At 38.8% G+C, this 19,653-nt stretch overlaps 1 protein-coding gene across 3 annotated transcripts in view; it reads right to left on the reverse strand.

Annotated features, from left to right (window-relative positions):
- Positions 1 to 1,688: 1,688 nt before the first annotated feature.
- Positions 1,689 to 19,653, reverse strand: part of tle5 (TLE family member 5, transcriptional modulator) — a 55,081-nt gene continuing 37,116 nt past the window's right edge. The window contains exons 4-7 of one of the 3 annotated variants that reach the window (XM_037545433.1): positions 17,889 to 17,933; positions 15,335 to 15,397; positions 13,607 to 13,681; positions 1,689 to 9,540 (exon numbers count right to left, since the gene is read on the reverse strand). In XM_037545433.1, the coding sequence (XP_037401330.1) occupies positions 9,313 to 9,540; positions 13,607 to 13,681; positions 15,335 to 15,397; positions 17,889 to 17,933 (411 nt within the window). In that variant the 3' untranslated portion in view covers positions 1,689 to 9,312. Of the gene's footprint in view, positions 9,544 to 13,606; positions 13,682 to 15,334; positions 15,398 to 17,888; positions 17,934 to 19,653 lie in introns of all 3 variants that reach the window. The other 2 variants (XM_017702279.2, XM_017702280.2) reach the window with 2 other exon arrangements.

Here is a 19,653-nt window from a genome sequence, read left to right on the forward strand (position 1 = left end):
ACAAGAAGCGAAAAATCACTGCCAGTAAGAAAGTAGGGTTACAAGTTGGTTGCATTTTCTGCTTCTCATAGTCCAAATAATCCCAATTGCTAATTTGGACTCATTAGTCCATAAAACCTCCACATCTCAGATGTCCAGTTTCAGTGTTTAGGTACAAAATGTCTTTTACACATCCTTTCAGACTCATAGCACTGAGTTGTCTTCACACAGTGGAAGGATGGATAGAAACATCTGTGAATTTTTTCAAATCTGAAGCAGATTTTCTCCTCTAAATCGAAGGTGAAAGTGCTGTTTATCTGATGGTAGTTCTGTATGGTTATTAGGAGTCACATTTTTTCAAGATTTTTTGGTATTTTTTTTAATAAGGCAATAAGCCATGGGAGGTTGTGCATTACAGGGCCAACATAAAATACGCCATAATATAACATTTTTCAGAAAATAATTTCTCTTATTATGAATAATAATCAACATAAATAGGTATTCCACCAAGAAATGTAGTTCTTCTAGAGTCTGGTAGGTTATTGTTGTCAAGCAACAATGAACTGCTGAATTAGGAGAAGGATCGTCTCCCATGTACTGTGGTCACTTCATTAACTTTAACATATATAAAAAAACATGTTAACAAACACGTTATTGTCTCTTTGAAGGGGAACATAATGTCAGTGCCACCAAAGGAAACAGCTTTTGTTGGGAGAAATTGGCTGTAAATCAATCTTTTCCCAGATTGAAAGGATGGACATAGCAGTAATGTGGCATTAGTGTCCACAAAAACAGAGTGGACAAAACAAATACTGACTCACTTGATAATATAGTTGGTGTTGGAGGCTTGTCTGTTAAATAATGGCTGGTTTAACTAAAAATGAACTTAAAGAACTTTAAGGATCCACCGGTTACTCAAAAATTCTACACAATTAAATGGTTCAGATGTAAACAGTCAATCAGAGTGGAAATGTCCAGTTCTAGAGAAACATGCAGTCAGAATTGTTCACAGTGGTGGTGATAGGAACCAGATTTGCACCTCTGAAAGCTCCCTTACAGAAAGTTATTACATGAAACAGTTGTGCTGCCTTGGGCCTGAGGTACTGTTTTACGACAGTTTTAGGATAAAAAATGGCTTAAAATGTATATTAATCCATTTGTTTTAATCTATTCATGGCAGAGGATTACATGAGGGATGATGTAAGGCAGAACAGTCCCCAAAATAAACGTATTCTCGCACATTCCTGACATCGTCAACATTAACATTACACATACATGTTCGGAGGACACGTGTAGGTTCACTGGTGGTTTTGGGTAGTAAATAAAATGGCATTGTGGCCTCTGGTTCCCATCACTGTGAAGAGGCTCTACAATCAACCATTTCTACATTACTACTCTGAACGACTGTGTTCACATTACAACCACTCAATTATGCAGATATCTTGACAAAATAGTGGAATCCCCCTTTAACAGTAGTAGTATCACTTTTTCACAGTAATATATGCTACTAATGGAGTTATGAGACTGAGGAATTGATGTGTGGGCTCACAACAATTTTGTTAAGAGTTTAATAGGGGGAAATTTATTTATGACTTAAGAATTGAAACAGCACAAATTATAATGCTGAACTGGACCACTGGGAAGACACAGAGACAACTCACTCACTCCGTCCCATTCATTCAGTCTGACACACTGAAAACAGCAGCGTCTTTCATTTTCTCCACTGATCTGATTGATTTTATTTGTAAGGCACCAGAAGCATTTCCTTACTGCAGAAATATCCATTTATCTAGAGTAAAATGTTATTTTTTTTGTGTTAATATTTCATCCTTAAGCTATTGTATAACACAGTTATTTTTGCACTTTAGGTTGTACAATATACAGAAAATAAAAGTTCTTAAAAAATGACCTTTACAAAGCTCAAAATGCTTACAATGCTTTATGCAAATGACCAAGCAAAGGGCAAGCAATGATCAGGGGAGAGGCGGAGTGGGGGGTGCTCCCCTATGTGCTCTTCTCTAGCAACTGTTGCTAGGTTGGACAAGCTTTAGAGAACATACGGCAAAAAGGCCACTGAGCATAATGAGACACTGCGACTCAGTTTTCGTCAAATAAAAAACTGATTTTGAGTTGACTGAAATGATTTGTTGTGTAATCTAGTGTTGTTGATTCCAACCTGCTTGGTGCTGATTGGCTACAACATCATCCATTTAGCACAGTGTATCAACTCTAAACGTTGCTCAATAACTTGCATATTTTTGCAATTTCTCATGAGGGTCAACAGGATTTTTGCTCATGTTCTGTAACGCTTGTCCAACCTTGCAACAGTTGGTATGAAGGAGCACGTTTGTAGGCGGAGCACGGACAGGTCAGTTGTAAGTCCAGAATCTCTCAAAACACAGATTTATCCACCAACACATAAAGCTTTAGTTTCCTGTAGAACGGTACACATCAACTGTCGCTGACGGCCTCCATGAGACACATACAGCACATACATTTCAACTGTCTGGATCTGAATCTCATCGTTTGACTTCTCAGGATAACAACTACTCACACAAACACGCTGGCAGCAGGCATTTCAGAAAAGAAAAGAAGACAGCATCGCTGAAGAAGTAGTCTGGAACGTGAGCACATGTAGCAAAGCACACTCATGCACGGTGGTAGTTTTGCAGTGGAGGGTATAGACTGGCACGTCATCTTCTCCAGCAGTAGCACAACTAGATCCTATTAAAATCAGGGACATCACCTTCATTTTTTAATATCCCACCCATCACTCAACACGCTCTTGAAATATTTTATGATGAAATCACCCAGAAAGTCTTCACTTAAGACAAAATTCATTCATGGAGCAAAGGTTCTGATGATGCCATACCACAATAAATTTACCTTATTGTGCCTGTTGAGATGATGTTGAAACGTTGGGCCTCATTCTCCAAAATCTTTTCTTAAATGTGTTCTTGTTAAAGGTCCTAAGAAAAGTCTACGTCGGATTCACGACGTGCTCTTTACTCTCGACTTGACTTAAACCACAGAACTGTTCACAACTTTGTGCTCTTGAGTGTGTGTGGATTCTGTTCTTCTCTAAGGACAAATCCCAGATAAGAAAACATTAGTGAATGTCAGAATCTTTGTGAAGTGGGTTTTCAGAAGAACTTTCCTCTTAAGAACGGTTGGTGAATGAGGCCCAATGTGCACTGTCCTTCTAAGAAACTCATTAAAGGGGAACTGCACCTATTTTTCTAAACATTTGAATAATTACATTATTAAGAGTGATTTGACATGGAATTTTCCCCTTCTACAAGAAGTCAGAACTGTCCATAGTGATGGTGATAGGAACCAGGCGTCTGAAGAGTTTAACAGCTACTGAAAGCTGCCTTAAACTAATGGTTATGAATATGCTCAATGAATGTCCTCAGAAAACTTTTTTGTTTGTTTTGTATGCATCACATATATATATATATATATATATATATATATATATATATATATCGCACTGTAGCATGTTAGCTTGTAGCTAGTGCCTCAGTACTTTCGTTTCCAATATTGTACTTTTAATGTTGAACTGTCTGAAGACATTAACAGAAGGCATGTTTTAGCCATTGATAATTTCTGCTATATTGAAAAATGTATCAAAATCAAGAATGCCATTGTATGGTATCAAACCGAATTGTGAATTTTATGCATCGTTACACCCCTAAAAAGGTTCACTTCTTGGACAGTAAATGAATAAATAATAATAACGATAGTTATTTGTGTTGTAGACTTTATGACCCCTAGTTTGAATGAACCATTTCACATCAAAACACCACAAATGATTTTGTTTACATCTCATGAACAAAATCATGCAGCAGTTCTGAAAAATCTGTGGAGTTCCCCTTTAAGAAACCGCCTATGCCCTGACATGTATTTGCAAAGACACAGGCGATGTTCAAACCTCCAAGTACAGCTTGAGAAATGGGAACTTTTCTACATGTTGGATCCAAAAATCACCATTTATACAGACATTTAAAGACAGATCTAAAGCACCAACATGATTACAACAAAGTGAAAGAATAGCTATATGTTTACAAAACATGGCAGACGTCATTAATACAATAAATGTCACAAGCTAACTCGCACGAGATGTACCTGAAAATAGTCAGCATTGTTTAAAAAAAAAGAAAAGAAAAGAAAAAAAAAAAAAAGAGTATACATTGGTACTGCCACTGTACGCTGTGAAGACTGGAGCAGATGGCCTGAGAGTCCATATACAAACAGTATATGAACATGCCTAGGCCGTCTGTCCTCAAGTGTGAGGATCACATCTGAAGTCCAACATGAATGAAATTTGGGTTCAGGTTCCAATATTTAAAAAAAAAAAAAATATATATATTCCTCCCTTCAGGAATGCGATCAACAGTAATTCGCTCATTAAAAGACATAATTGGTTGGGGGGGTGGGGTGGGGGGGGGGGACAACAAACTCACAGTGATGTCCTGTAATTAAGCTCTGGAGCAGTACACCTGTTCTTGCACTGAGGCCCTGTAACACTTAAGTGGAGTGATCTGTACTTCAGGTTGGTTGTGCAACACAATCTATTAGCAAACAAAATTTGACTGCAGGTTATCCATCACATAAATTGGATTAATTCACAAATCGTTCTGGCTTTTTTTTCTCACTCTTACCTAAGCAGCTCACGCAGAGCTGATTGGATAAATGTGCATTTCATTCAGACGCACCATTAATCTTCTTGTTCAGGAGAGGTAGGGGACATTTTGTGGGAAAAAAAAGGCTTGTGTAATGACCATCAGAGCAGCTTAAAATAGAAAAGGGAGGGATTCCAAATCAGAAGAGAGATCATGGCTGTAACAGAGCTAACTCGCTGCAAGCTTACTGCCCCCTGTTGGTCAAAAGGGAAAACTTCAGCATGGACAAAATGGCACAACAGATGAAGAAGAAAAAAAAAAAAAGATCTGACCTTGAAAAAATGTTGCTTTTATATCCACCTACTGCATTTATAATAATCTATAAACAAGCCTTATTATAAAGCAAGGCTGCACAATACATCGCTTGCTAATCTTTACTACATATCAGCCTTTGCAGTGTTCATACTGCAGGAGGCTGCAATATGCAAATGAACCCGCTAACCAACCAGAATGATTTTCTGTGTGCTGTGAGCATCCTGACCAATCACAGGCACAGACATGCGTTCTGATCAATCAGGGTATTGATGTAATCAGGCAAAAGTAAACCATTTGGGTCAAAATGTGATGAATTTTTAAGAGAGAATTCCACAAATTTTTGAACATTTTTGCATAAATCAATAGTTGAGATGTAAAGAAAGTGAGTTAGAGTGGTTTGAAGTGAAATGGTTCAATATAAAAAAACTTCATGACTGATTTCTTTACAATGGTGGTGATGAGAACCAAGGGTCACAATGTAGTTATAGCCATTTTAATTAGTCAAAACTCAACAGTGAACCTACACGTGTCTGTTGAGATTTTATATGTAATGATAATGGTAAAATAGTGGCCAAGTTGGGCCAAAAACGTCTCAAAATTATCATAAAACAGTTTCTCAGGCATCTATCAGCATATACATAAGCATTTCAGGTAATAACCCTCTGTGATTAAGCTGTTAAGAGTCATGAAACTCTTTAGACATCCGGTTCCTATCACCTCTGAACAATTCTGAGTGTCTCTAAAACAGCATTTAACACCAAACCACTCTGAATGACTCTACTTACATCTTACCCATTTAAATCATGCAGATTAAAAATAAAAAACCCACTTTAACATACAGTAGATGTATCGCAGCACAGCCACAATACTCCATATTGTGCAGCCCTGTTGTAAAATATTACTAGTTTGCCCGAAAACAACAGTGTGCTCTACGTTTTAGTCACTAAAATGGAGGATCCTGGGGCCTCATCCATCATGCACTTCTGCACATGCCTTTTTTTAGTGCTTACATCCATCTAAGAGGAGAAAGCTGCTTAGAGAAGGTGCTTCTTGTATCTCAAATAAGTTTTTTTTCCACCACACATCATTTCTCTCACAACTTATCTGTAAGGAAAACAACATAAACAGGTTTCTTACCAATTGGACAGCAACAGATAATACCATAAAAAAAAAAAAAATCAGTTTTAAACAGTGTTCCCTTTCACTTGGTGAATGGGTGAGCTGCTCGGTTAGCATCTTAGCGCTGCTATCTAAAATGCTCTCTGTCTAAGACAGGAGAAAGACTTTCATAGTATTAGAAAACAACTAAACATGTAAATGTATATAAAGAGGGATCAAACCACTATTCTGTCTCTGTTCAGGTTAGTTAGATCTTCAGTATCTGCAACCTAGAATCCCTCACTCTAGAAATGATGCCTATCCCATATTTTAAGGAATGTTTTGCTGCTGACAAAACAAAATCTTGTATCTCCGAAATAATAACTTTATGGAAGAATGAAAAAACATGCTTTACTTTTAATGCAAGTCAATGGAACCAGACTTTTTCTCCCAAGTACCTGTGGGCCATTACTTTCGGTCGATTCATTGGGAATATTACACACAGTATTAAAGAACAACAGGCATTTTCATTTTCAAATTATGCCAAAAAACAAAAAACGCTTAAAATGGAGATGAGGTTTTGCTCCAACAGCAGCAGTTTAAAGCTTTTTCAACTTAATCTCTACCTGCCGCATGTGTGGCGCAGTCAATTACCGCAGACAATTATTTCAAAGTGATCAGCTGTACATACACAACAACAGAAAACATCATGACTCAAATCACGATTATAATAGAAGCCAAGGGGCAGCTGCTGAATTTGGTGGCCCATTTATGTGCAATATGTATTTTTATTTATTTATTTATCCCCCCCACCCCATTTTCAATTTGAGCTCTTTTCATTTCAAATTCTTCAAATTGTTCTTTCAGTGGAAAAAAAATGTAATTCATTAGTAGCATAGCAGTGAAGACAGAATTTTCCTGTCTGATCTCCATAGATACCAGAAATCCACAGGGAAAACAAAAAGTAACCCAAACAGCCTTTTCTTTTACTGTATTGCTCCAGTGTTTGAAAGCTGGTTTAACCTTAACAGCCTTACTAAAACATTCCCTCATGTGTCTCACTCACTGTAAAACCTACATGATTAGGACCCAAACTAAACCAACTATTGGAGGCCATCAGTCGTTGAGTGTGTGCCTGTAGTTGGTTCTTGTAAGTGGTATTTTGTCTGAGTGTGTTGAATTGGTGTTAGCAGCAAAATATGAATTATGAAATGTGAGTTTTTCCAAATGGCTTTTCTGTCTAGTGAATCAGAGAAGAGAAACAGAAGTGAGCAAAGAAAGCAAGCAGTGAGGTTTGATCACTAGGAATTGAATTTTTTAAATAATAGTATTTGAATGTCCAATTCCCAATGAAAAACACTTCATATGATCATAACTAAACATGATATTACCTGAACACTGTTGCTATTCTCTCTGAGATTCTGTATGTAGGTGGTGTTACGTGACTCATTTCCCCCACTAGGTTTAGCTGACATACTGCTATTCGAAGCTTCTATAACGTTTTCTTTATTCTGTATGCATCCTTTCACAAATATTTCAATGTAAAGCCTGATGATGCTGCTCTTACATGTTGGCATTGACAGACTGTTGTTCCGTGCCTCATAGCAGAACTGGCAACTGCACACAGCTGATGGTGGCATGACACCATGTAAATGCTGCCAATGTGAAAGCATTACTGCCTTTTCTGCATGTGCGCTGGGTGATAGTGTTAACCTCTATTTTATCCTAAAAGTGTTTTGATCACATGCTAATGTTTCTAACAGGGTGTTTTCATTGATGTGCAGAATGTATGTGAACAAGTACAAGCACTCTGTCTGTGTTGCTGGAGAAAAAAAAAAAACAATCACTATCCGGTTTATTCCACTGCTCTGAGCAAAAGCAAAAGATGGGAAAAAGTCAAAATTCTGCATTTACACTTTGGCAGTAAAACACACAAATGCAAACTAGATATTCCATCATTTTCAATTGAGTTGTGGCAGAAAACTCGTTTATCAAAACGTTCCATTTACTCAACTTTTGCCAGATGTTGATATTTTGGGAAGGATGGTAGTTTCACTGCCACTCCCCCTTCAACAGCAGATTTTTTTGGCTGCTGCACCTCTAAAACTATGGAAATACCCGGTTCACCACTGTTTGTCTACCACCAACATGTAAACGCTCAAACACAGCACAAACGAATATTACTCGAGAAGCCTGTTATCCTGTAGTCGAGCTGATCAGCCTAGACCACGACTAAAACACAAGAGTTAAATTAGACCCATGATACAGTCCTATTTGGCCCGCAAGATTATTTCAATTGTATTTTTATTAGACCATTTCACCCCGAGATGCACTACAGTCCCCAGCATGCACTGCAACACAGTGTAAAATAAAATGATGAACACTGAAAAAGAGCGTAATAGGTCCCCTTTAAAATTTAATTCCTGTCCTAAAAGTGTGAAAGGGGCTAAAGTCACGTTTTTAAAATTCAAAGAATTCAGCAACTGCCCACTGGCTTCTATTGTGAGTTTACACAGTGCGTTTTCTGTTCTTTTCCGAGTCCAGAGAAATGTGCTGAAATCACTGTCTGTGGTAATTGACGGTACAATATAGATGCAATATATAAAGATTAGGTTGAAAAATAAGTTAATATTCCCTTAAAGCAAAAAACAACATTTAAAGGAGCAATAAGTCACTTTTTCACGCCTCATCTTTAAGTCATACTACTGGTTCCACTGCTACTCACAGCTGCAGCACTAGATCCATTCTAAAGACTGCAGAAAAAGACAGATGTTCTGCAGCTCAAACTCTACTACAAGCCTTACAAGACTTAACTACCATCATCTAACAGGTGATTCATTTCAGATTGTTCCTTTAAATGTAATTAAGTGGGAGGAGCTAAAGAAGAGTCGCTTTAGCAGAAGGAAAGGAGGGGAAGAAACTGTGTCAACGAAACACTGATGGTGCCTCAGTGGAGCAGGCTGGCCATGCGGAAACGAGGCAGAATGTGGAATATACTTTACATAAAGATATATACATACACTCAGACAGAAATAACTATAAAATAAAAAAAATATATATAAAAAAAAAAAACACTTGCATACATCAATAAAGGTGGACTGGTGAATATAAAGCTAGTGGAATGATGTGGAATGAATGATACTGGGTCAAAAACACAACCGCCATTTATAGCAATGAGGAGCAAGGTAGAGTGCCAAAGAAAGAAAAAGAAAGAAAGAAAGAAAGAAAGAAAGGCAGAAAGACAGACAGCCTCCACTGTACAGTAAGCGTTGGAGGATTGACAGTAGGGTGTCGTTTAGTCGGATTTGTCTCCATCCTCTTCGCGGTGGCTGTCTGAGGCGTCCCGCGCGCTCTTGTCTTCCTTGGCCAGCTGGGCCTGTGAGGCCAGGATGCTGGAGAGAGAGAAGAGGCCAGAGCTGGATGTGACGGCAGGCAGACCGGCTGGCTGACTCAGCCCCAGAGGCAGAGGGGTCATGGGCAGGGCAAGACCCTGCAGCTGGGAGAGCTGGTGGGCCTGCAGCTGCTGCTGCAAGGGTAGAGGAGACAACTGTAAACAGACAGTTCTGATATATTAACAATTCTACATTCATTTACTTCAAAAGCCTAAAATCTCTGTTTAAAAGTTCAGAATCAATGTCTCCTATATCATCTAAAGCTAATTTGGTTTCAAAAAAGCGAGGCGCCTGTGCTGATTATGGACAGAGTCGACGTGCCACTTACTTAAAAACAAAAGTGCTCTAATCTTCCCCAAAACAATAACAGTAACCCGAGTGCCTTGTACTTAAACCCTCTCTCACAGTAAGGGTGTGCACTAATAGAGACAGTACTTGCACTAAGGAGAGAATGAAGCTGTCTCTGAGGTTGAAGAGGAAGAAAGTAAAAGATATACACTGCATATAAACCAGTATTAGCTTTGGGCTATATCAGTGTATATATCAATACACTGATACTTTACTGTGATAAATTGTGTCACAATTCACTATTTTAAATATGAGTATTATTAGTATTTTAGAACACTAAACTAACCTGCATGCATCATACATACAGATTTAGACCACTTACAGACAATGTTCGCGCCAAAAGTTTGATGCAAACTATACACTAAAACACAGAGAACTGATTAGCCTGAACACAATCTTTGGCTAAAATCACTACAGCTCTCAGAATCTCGCCTCTAGCTCCTTTCTGTGCTTCTGTGCATCAGTTTAATTAGTTTAATCTGAAATAAATTACTATTTACCAACCTAAATGTTAGCAACAAGCCAATGAAAAGCTTATGAGCCTTTTTTGCAAGGTCTAATCACTAGACTGAAAAACCATTCATGCTAATACATTTTAAGTTATTCAAGAATTTCGTTCAAAGCTTTAGCAAGAAAAAATTCTCAAAGGCCAGTAAACCTTTTGTTTTCATTGCACTGTAAATACACTGTGACTGGCTGTTTTGCATGTCAGTCAAATGATCCATTCCTATCAACATTTAAGGTTGTTGAAATGTACACAGTCTGACTTGAGAAATTGAACTTAAAAATTTAATATGTGAACTAATGCTGCATTATCACTGCTCAGGCACATCAACACAGCACAACGTGTCCCATTTGTTTTCAATGAGAAGTGTCTGTGCATGATGGGCCTGTCATATGAGTCCAGCGTGTCGAGTCTAGGGGATGCTGTGTATTGAAAAATAGAGCGGAGCTGAACTTTATGCAAATGAATCCAGCCAGAGCAATGCATCTATCCATTCAGGTGGCAGCTGGTGTTTGTGTGATTCATGGTATGAAAGGTATGAAACACTGGTTCTGCTTTTCAAATGTTCCCGCGCCACAAGGTAACAGCAGCAAAAGCTAATATATTTAAACAAATCAGTTGGATGACAATTAACCAAAATGACTCATGTTGTCCGCAAGTGGTAATCAATGACCTAAATCCTAATCTTTCCAACTTAACTTTATTAATATTTTGGAAAACAACAGCTTAATGATGCAAACTATGTAGACTTTCTGATTATTCCACAAAAATAGAGCATACCCTACATAAATACTGACTTAGCAGGACTACATTTCAAATGGATTTTGCAGGGAACTCCCTCGTACCACCCACATGCAGCCAACTGCAGTCGACCATCACCACATGCATTAAATATTTTTCAGTCAGCCAGTTTTTTTTAAACAATACTTGACTCACACCAGGCCAATATTATTTGCAAAGTTTGAAAAACTAGCGTGACTTCTGAAGGAAGCAAAATACCATTTCAACTTTTAACACCATTAACAAGTATGGATGTGCACAGGTACTCCAGCACTCAGTTAAACACAAGCTTTGATTGTGTTTGCAAGTATATGTGTGAGGTATGTTATGTTCTACTTTGCTACCCCTAAATACAAGTGCCTGCCAAAGATACGTTGTTAAGGATGTGACTAAGGAAAGTTTCCATCAGCAACCAGTGTTGCACCAGTTAAGCCTTGGGTTCACTACATGACTTATAGTCTTAACAGATTACAAAAGATGGGGTATCACACATTATACAACTGGTTTTTGCAGATTTTTTGTGTGACTGAAATATTGGGGATCACACGCTAACCAACCGAACTGCTGAACTGAACGGAGCTCACTGAACTCGCGCCAACTCACGCTAACTCTCGCGTCCTCCCGTTACTAGGAGACACAAATAAACAAACGTGGATCTGCTGCTGCCGCTTTCTCTGCCATTTGTGCTGACATAGTAATGAAGTAACAGGTAAACATGTTTAAGTGAGGCTTGTGGATTTAACATGTGGTCAGTGGTATTTTTAGAGTTTTAAATGTACATAAATTGGATTCTGCTCATTCCTTAAACTCAGCTCATTAAAAAGCTTCCTCCCACACACAAGTGACTTTTCAGCATTTTTCTTTGTTTATTTGCTGTATTTTCTTCTTTTGTGCTCTCAGTTTTCATTAACTGCTGGAGGAATTCGGATTAAGATGTTAACCGGGCCAAAAAAAAAAAATATATATATATATAAAAATAATAAAACACTCTGAAATGTATTCCTCTGAATGATGCTAAATTTGAATACAAATTTCAGTTGAAATCAGTGAATTTCTCGTTTTTATTTCCTTCTCTGCAGTTATGCAGATACCCGTTTCATGATACTTGAATATCAAAATTAGTCGGGAACACACAGCCATATTAACGAGATACGAGATATATGAGTACATCATCCCTCCAAGAACAATAACATTCAAAAGTTAGTATAACCAGCAAATACAGACAACATGACACCAACAATAAGCTATGAAACTGTAGAGATGATGCGTGGACTCCTCATCTAACATGTACACTAAATATTGACATTACTGGCTGAATAGCAAAGGTTTTCCTACTCTTATCAAAGTTACTGGAGTCTACCTCTTTGTACCTTCCATGAGTAAGAAAGACTGTTTAGCACTGCTTCAAATATCTTATGTGAAATGTCTTTTTACTAAAGAAGAGGAACAGACTGCCATGCAGCTGAAGCTTGACAGTAATCCCCAAATCAGCTGCACAGCTGTGCCCATGGCACTTTATTCTGCATTAAAATTTTTATCTTCCTAATAGGATTTGTCTGAAAGTATTGCCTACTTACAAGTTTGTTGAAACAACCGTTTAAATATTTTACTTGTTCTTTTTGCGTCTCAAAATACAGTTAAAAATGGTTTAAGGCCTTTGGTGTTTGGTCTTAAGGTCTATAAGTCTGCAACTATTTCAGGTGAGTTTGCTGCAATGTTAGGGTTGTTAAGCCAATATAATTCATATTTGGCGTTTTAGCCTTAGCCGATCGTGCTAAAGGACAGCTAAAGAACACTTGGTAATCTGCATCAGCTTTACAAAATGCAGATCTGTCCCCCTCTAGTGAAATGAATCCAGAGCTAATCTTTAGGATTAGAAGAACACATAAGCTGTTTTCTATTAAAATAACTGATGTCAGATAAGAACAATTATCAGATACTAAAACCGTGGGATATTATGGGTAGCCCCCCCCATGTCTACAATATTTACACTTGACTGTGCTGCTGCTGTTTATTTGAATTTAAGAAATATGATCACTGAGAACAGAATCATATTTTACAATTAATAGTTGACATTTGTCAGTAGAGCTCTGTTTAGCTAAAACTATAAAGCATAAAAATGTTATATAATTACCATATATTTTATATAATTACTATACTGGCTGATGAAATCAGTTTTGGGATCAGCTACAAAATGTTAATACTGGACGAGGCCAAATATACGACTACACATTAAGTGACACTTTAATCCCACAAATGGGGAAATTTCACCTCTGCATTTAACCCATCCGTGAAGTGAAACACCACATTCACACTAGTGAGCACACACACACACTAGGGGGCAGTCAGCACACATGCCCGGAGCGGTGGGCAGCCCTATCCACGGCGCCTGGGGAACAATTGGGGGTTAGGTGTCTTGCTCAAGGATACCTCAGTCAGGGACTGTTGGCGCTGGGGATTGAACCGGCAACCTTCCGGTCACAGGGCCAGTTCCCTAACCTCCAGCCCACTACTGACCTACATGTCCTACTATGAACATTCAGCTTTGGTGAAGACCAGCCTACCCGGATAATGGAGTTCATCTCTGGTGGGGTGACCTGCTTGGCTCTCTCAATGGCCCCCAGGACCTGCTGCTGGTGCTGCAACAGATACACACCAGTGAAGGCCACATTATAGCTGTGTGGACACAATAGCTTCTTTTCTAAAGGTGGTTTTGGAATAAATTACACGGTATAGCCATCCACATACATGCAACCACATCCATACGTTAACAGTGGTTATTATCCTGTCCCTTAACTTTTGAACCATTTAAGAACTATTTAATAAATCTGAAATATTTCTGTCATGCAAAGTAAAAACAAAACTAAACTATGTACAGATAAACCTATGTCAGGGGTGTCTACACCTTTTTCAAAGAGGGCCGAATCAAACTGTGCCAAGTGGTGAAATATTATTCACGAATGATTCAAAATATTACGTTTTTAAAATATCAGAGTGTAGAATCTGAGCATTCCATGTTTCCTATCACTGTATAAAAGATGCACAAGGCTCCTTTTATTGGTGGACTGCTCATTCAGACAAATCTGAACTTGATCTGTACGCACTTATAACAAATAAAATTAAACGGTTTAATAAGAGTAACAATAAAAAAGTTAAGTATATTGCTGTTCAAGTGTTTACTTGAATATGATATAAAAATATGATCTGTTAGACAAACTGAGCAAAAATCTACACATTTTGGTTTTGTTAATGTTCTTTACATGTCAAATAAACGCAGCAACAGCATTCAGAAATCACTTTATTAAACAAGAAAAGCTTAATAAAAAGCATAAAATAAACGCAGCAACAGCATTAGCTACCATTATTTTCCTGCCTTAAAGGGTAATTATGTACTGAACTACTAAAGTTGGTGCTGTGAGATTCAGGTAGCGGCAGGTGCTTTAGTTTCTCTGCTCACTCTTGAATATTTACTGCAATGTTTATGCTTTGTTTCATGTCTACAGATATTAAATTCATTGCAGTCTTTTGAAATGAGGCTCACGCATTTGCTGCAGCTCTTGATGAAAAAGTATTAAGTGTTAAGTTTAAGCGCTTTATGACTGTAGTCTTGACTGAATGTGGTTCAGTAAATAGAACTGCAGGTTTAGTAATAGAAGGAAGACCCTTAAACTTTGTCTAGCTTTGTAACCATAGTGCAGCACATAAAACTGTACATACCACTTTACAGCACTGCTGCCACCATCAGGTGAAAGGAAGAGCTGCAACGTACCGGTTGGCAGACCACTTATAGCACATGAGGGGAAATAAGCACGGCTATTGGTCTTGTATCCATTTTAAGCTAAGGACAACTCCAAAAGACCAGCTATTCTTTTATGTCTGCTGCCTCGAAAACAACAAAGTGGAAGGTGATTGAGAGTCTGCTATGCTTTCATCTGAAACATGACAAACATTTGATTCTGCCACTCGGGGATAACATTAGCTTAGTTTGCATTATCTGTGCTTATTTGTGGCATATAATGGTGAAATGATATGCCACATCCCTGAGAATTTTAAGGCCACTACTATTTTACTATTTGTCTATTTTACCAACTTTGATTTGGACATTTTGAACACTGCAGTAAAAAAACCTGATTTTAATTAAATTATGTAAATTTCCATTCGCATGAACATCTACCAGCTCTAGTTCTAATGTGAATGTAAAGCAGTTAATGTGCAGCACATAAATTCATCTGGAGGGATAATTAATTGTGTTTAATTGAAAGGCTGGTGAATGTATAGCCATCCTTCAATACCTCTGGAGACAGGTAAGGCAGGACTTGAGCACAGATTGCATTTAATCTCTTCACAATCTCTGCCTGTAGAGAGAACACAGACACATAGAATCATTCACCGTACAGATGTATGCATTACATACATCTATACACAGATTAAGAATCTGGAATATATATAAAAATAAAATATCTAGACAAAACAGGATTCTTAACAACTGCACAATATTTAACCAAAAAAAACTGTCACCATTATATAAACCGGAGTTTCTCAACTTGTAGGCTGCGAACCACCAGTGGGCCACGAAGCACCCTCTAGTGGTCCGCAGGCCTGTACTCAGAGGGAGGCAGCAGTTGGTAATGAGCCGCTAAACGTCATTATAAATCATAAAAACATAAGTAGAAAAAAAGATCAACTTAATACACACACACACACACACACACACACACACACACCTTCTCCTATTCCAGCTGCCACTGGGTGAAAGGCAGGATACACCCTGGACAGGTCTCAACTTAATACAATTTTTGCCCCCCCCCTTTTAATATCACTACAGTCATGATTTTTTAACATAAATAAAAATTTTGCAAGTCTACTGACTGGATGATCTGATCTTTTTCAGGCCTTAATTCACAGGTTTTCAGTGTCAGCATTTAAGAAAAGAATAAAAATGTTGGCTGCTACACTTTGTGGTTATAAACAGGTGGGCCTTGGGATGGAAAAGGTTAAGAACCCCTGACATAAACTTAAAGCTTTTATCTCAGAGAGACAGGAGCTCCACTCATTTCAAATCTGAAAAAAATGTTTCTGTCCATCCTTCCACTGTGAAAAGACAACACTATGAGTCTGAAAGGATGTGAAGAAAGTGTGTGAAGAGGATAATGAGAAAAGAATAAAGACAATGTGTTTGGGATTAGTTGGCTCAATAGAAGTAAAAAGTCTGAACTTTGCAGGCATGTAAAAAGCATCCTGTGGCCCAAAATTACTTGGAAAAAAGTAAAAAGTCTGGTTCCATTGACTTACATTAAAAAGTAAAGTGTGTTTTTCCCTTCTCCTGCAAAGTTACTATTTTGGAGATACAAGGTTTGGTTCTGACATCAGTGATAGGTAACCTTTTTTCCTAAAGCTAAAAAATTAATCTCTGATGATGCACAATACTGCACAAAAATGCTTTCAAGCTGATACAAAGTGTGCATACACACACACACACCCCATGGTATCACAAAAAGGTGGGTGCTGATGGGCTGTGCATGCCAGAAGAGTGTGACCTGTGTAATTGCTGAGAAAGAGAGAGAGACACAGATAGACAGACAGGCAGAGACAAAGAGGGAGAAGCAGCAATAGCACAGTTTCTGTACAGTGCTGGCACAATGCCCTGCCACACTTCCACACCACACTGCATGACAAAGAACACAAAAGAGGAGGGGGGAAAAGAAAAAGAGAGAGAGAGAGAGAGAGAGAGAGAGAGAGAGAGAGAGAGAGAGAGAGAGAGAGAGAGAGAGAGAGAGAGAGAGAGAGAGAGAGAGAGAGAGAGAGAGACATATTAGGGTGAAATAGAGACAGAAGCAGAAGAGGAGAAGCAGAGAAAGAGAGGAGGTGGAGAGAAAAATGTTAAGATAAAATGGAAAGAGAAAAAGGGGGTGGGTAGAGAGAGAGAGCTAGAGAGAGAGAGAGAGCTAGAGAGAGAGAGAGAGAGAGAGAGAGAGAGAGAGAGAGCTAGAGAGAGAGAGAGAGAGAGAGCTAGAGAGAGAGAGAGAGAGAGAGCTAGAGAGAGAGCGAGCGAGCGAGCGAGCGAGCGAGCGAGCGAGAGAGAGAGAGAGAGAGAGAGAGAGAGAGAGAGAGAGAGAGAGAGAGAGAGAGAGAGAGAGAGAGAGAGAGAGAGAGAGAGAGAGAGAGAGAGACAGAAGAAGGCTGGGAGGGAAAGCAAGAAATGGTGGAAAAGAAAGAGTTGGCTGCATACAAAACACTGTATTCTTTTTTGCATTCATTTCTGCACTCCTCCTCTCCTGCACCTCTCACCCTCCACTGCAGACAGTTCTCACACACACACACACACACACACACACACACACACACACACACACACACACACACACACACACACACACACACACACACACACACACACACACGCTGATTTGCTGCTGGCATATTTCTTTCTGTATTTCCTCCACCACCGTGCAGAGGAGGCTGATGAACAGTGCTGCTGTTGGTGGAGCAACAGCAGATCCTGTCACAGCAGCTCCATCAATCCACACCCAGTCAAACCCACAGACTCATTTAAGCACCCTGTATACCTTCAATATGAATAGGCAGGGCTAAACTGCTGTAGGCTGAATAGGTGAATGCATGTAAATTGTATTTTTCAACCCAATGTTTGTTTTTGTTTCAAACTGGGGGGGGGGGGGGGGGGGAGGGGTGAATAGTATATTTTGGAAAAAAGTGCATTGTTTATATACTACATCATTTTTTTATTTAAAAACAAACAAACAAACAAAAAACGAAGAAATATTTCCCACAACACAGACCCTTTCATTGACATAGGTGATTTGATATATGAGGAGAAAGCGTGCTCACCTGCTTGTGCATTTCAATGTTCAGTCCGTATGACATCTCATAGTACTGTGGAGAGATAAACAGCATTAGAGAGACACGCAATGAGGTATCATACACAGCTCTTACAGTCAGGGAGAGGCTTTCTGTCAGACAAGCTGGCGTCTCCATCAGAAACAGCAGGTGTGTGTGTGTGTGTGTGTGTGTGTGTGTATGAACAATGCTTCAGTCACAACACAAGGGACTACAAACATATTTACACTGACAGTAAAGTCTACCTGGCCAGTAACAAATGAAACAAAACAAAAACTGTATTTAAATACTAATGCTCGAGTTCGGTTTATGGTTCACCATCAAAAAATATAACCAACTTTGAATCTGTTCAAGATATACAATGTCAGGATTTGTTTTTGTTGTTTTTTGTTTTTTTTTGAGACATCTGATCGTTTACAACTGAGAAAAAGTAACCAGTAGTTCTACATCTAAAAAAATACTATCAAAAACTTAAATCCACTAAATCCACTAAATGACACTAAACACTAAATGACAAAAACACTAAATCCAGTTAAATGGGACTAATTTTGTTCTCTTTAAAATAAAACATGCAGTTGGTCAGTGCTCTAAACAAGTAGTTTACAGAACTAAAACTACAGAAGTAGAAGCACTATAATAAACAGATGGGACCAAAGGTAAAAGAAAAGATAATTCACTGAAACAGGAATAGTCAAAAAGGAACAGCAAAGTTAAAAATACATTTTTTAAGTAAACAAAAAAAAACCCAAATATAAAAACATTAAGTAAAACACAATAAAATAAACATATAATTAGCTAACTAAAGACCTGACTAAAGAGGAAGGTCGTAAGTGCGCTTTTAAAACAAGACACAGTTCTGTCTAGTCACTAAAGCAATTACTGCCCACTCAGAACACCCCCAATTCTCTCTCTCTCTCTCTCTCACACACACAAACTAACACCACATCACTCTGGCTGGTTGGGTCCTGGGACGGTACAGGAACCCGATAGGCTATTAGATGGAGGAGGGGAGAGGTGGATGATGGGGAAGAGCAATACTGCACAGATTAGATCAGATTAAAGTGCTGGGCGGATCAATTAGAGGCGGGATATCAGACAGCAACACGGAGCCTGGGCGAGTGACAATGAGATTACAGAGCAGAGAGGCGGAGAGAGAGAGAGAGAGAGAGAGAGAGAGAGAGAGAGAGAGAGAGAGAGAGAGAGAGAGAGAGAGAGAGAGAGAGAGAGAGAGAGAGAGAGAGAGAGAGAGAGAGAGAGAGAGAGGTGAGGTGTGGGGCAGTAGGAAGAGAGAGGAGAATAGAGGTGGGGGGGAAGACAGAAAGAAGTAGTGACAGAGGGAGCAGGAAAGGAAAAGATTAAAGCAGAGAGAAAAATTAACACACACACACACACACACACATATATATATATACATACATACATACATATCTGTGAAATCAAACTGTCCACTTAGGAAGCAACACTGACTGACAATCAATTTCACAGCTGTTGTGCAAATGGAATAAACAACAGGTGGAAATTATTGGCGATTAACAAGACACACTCAAAGGAGTGGTTCTGCAGGTGGGGACCACAGACCACTTCTCAGTACCTTTCTGCTTTCTGGCTGATGTTTTGGTCACTTTTGAATGTTGGTGCTTTCACACTCGTGGTAGCATGAGACGGACTCTACAACCCACACAAGTGGCTCAGGTAATGCAGGTCATCCAGGATGGCACATCAATGCGAGCTGTGGCAAGAAGGTTTGCTGTGTCTG

The sequence above is a fragment of the Pygocentrus nattereri genome, chromosome 15, assembly GCF_015220715.1.
Source record: "Pygocentrus nattereri isolate fPygNat1 chromosome 15, fPygNat1.pri, whole genome shotgun sequence".
Taxonomy (NCBI): domain Eukaryota; kingdom Metazoa; phylum Chordata; class Actinopteri; order Characiformes; family Serrasalmidae; genus Pygocentrus; species Pygocentrus nattereri.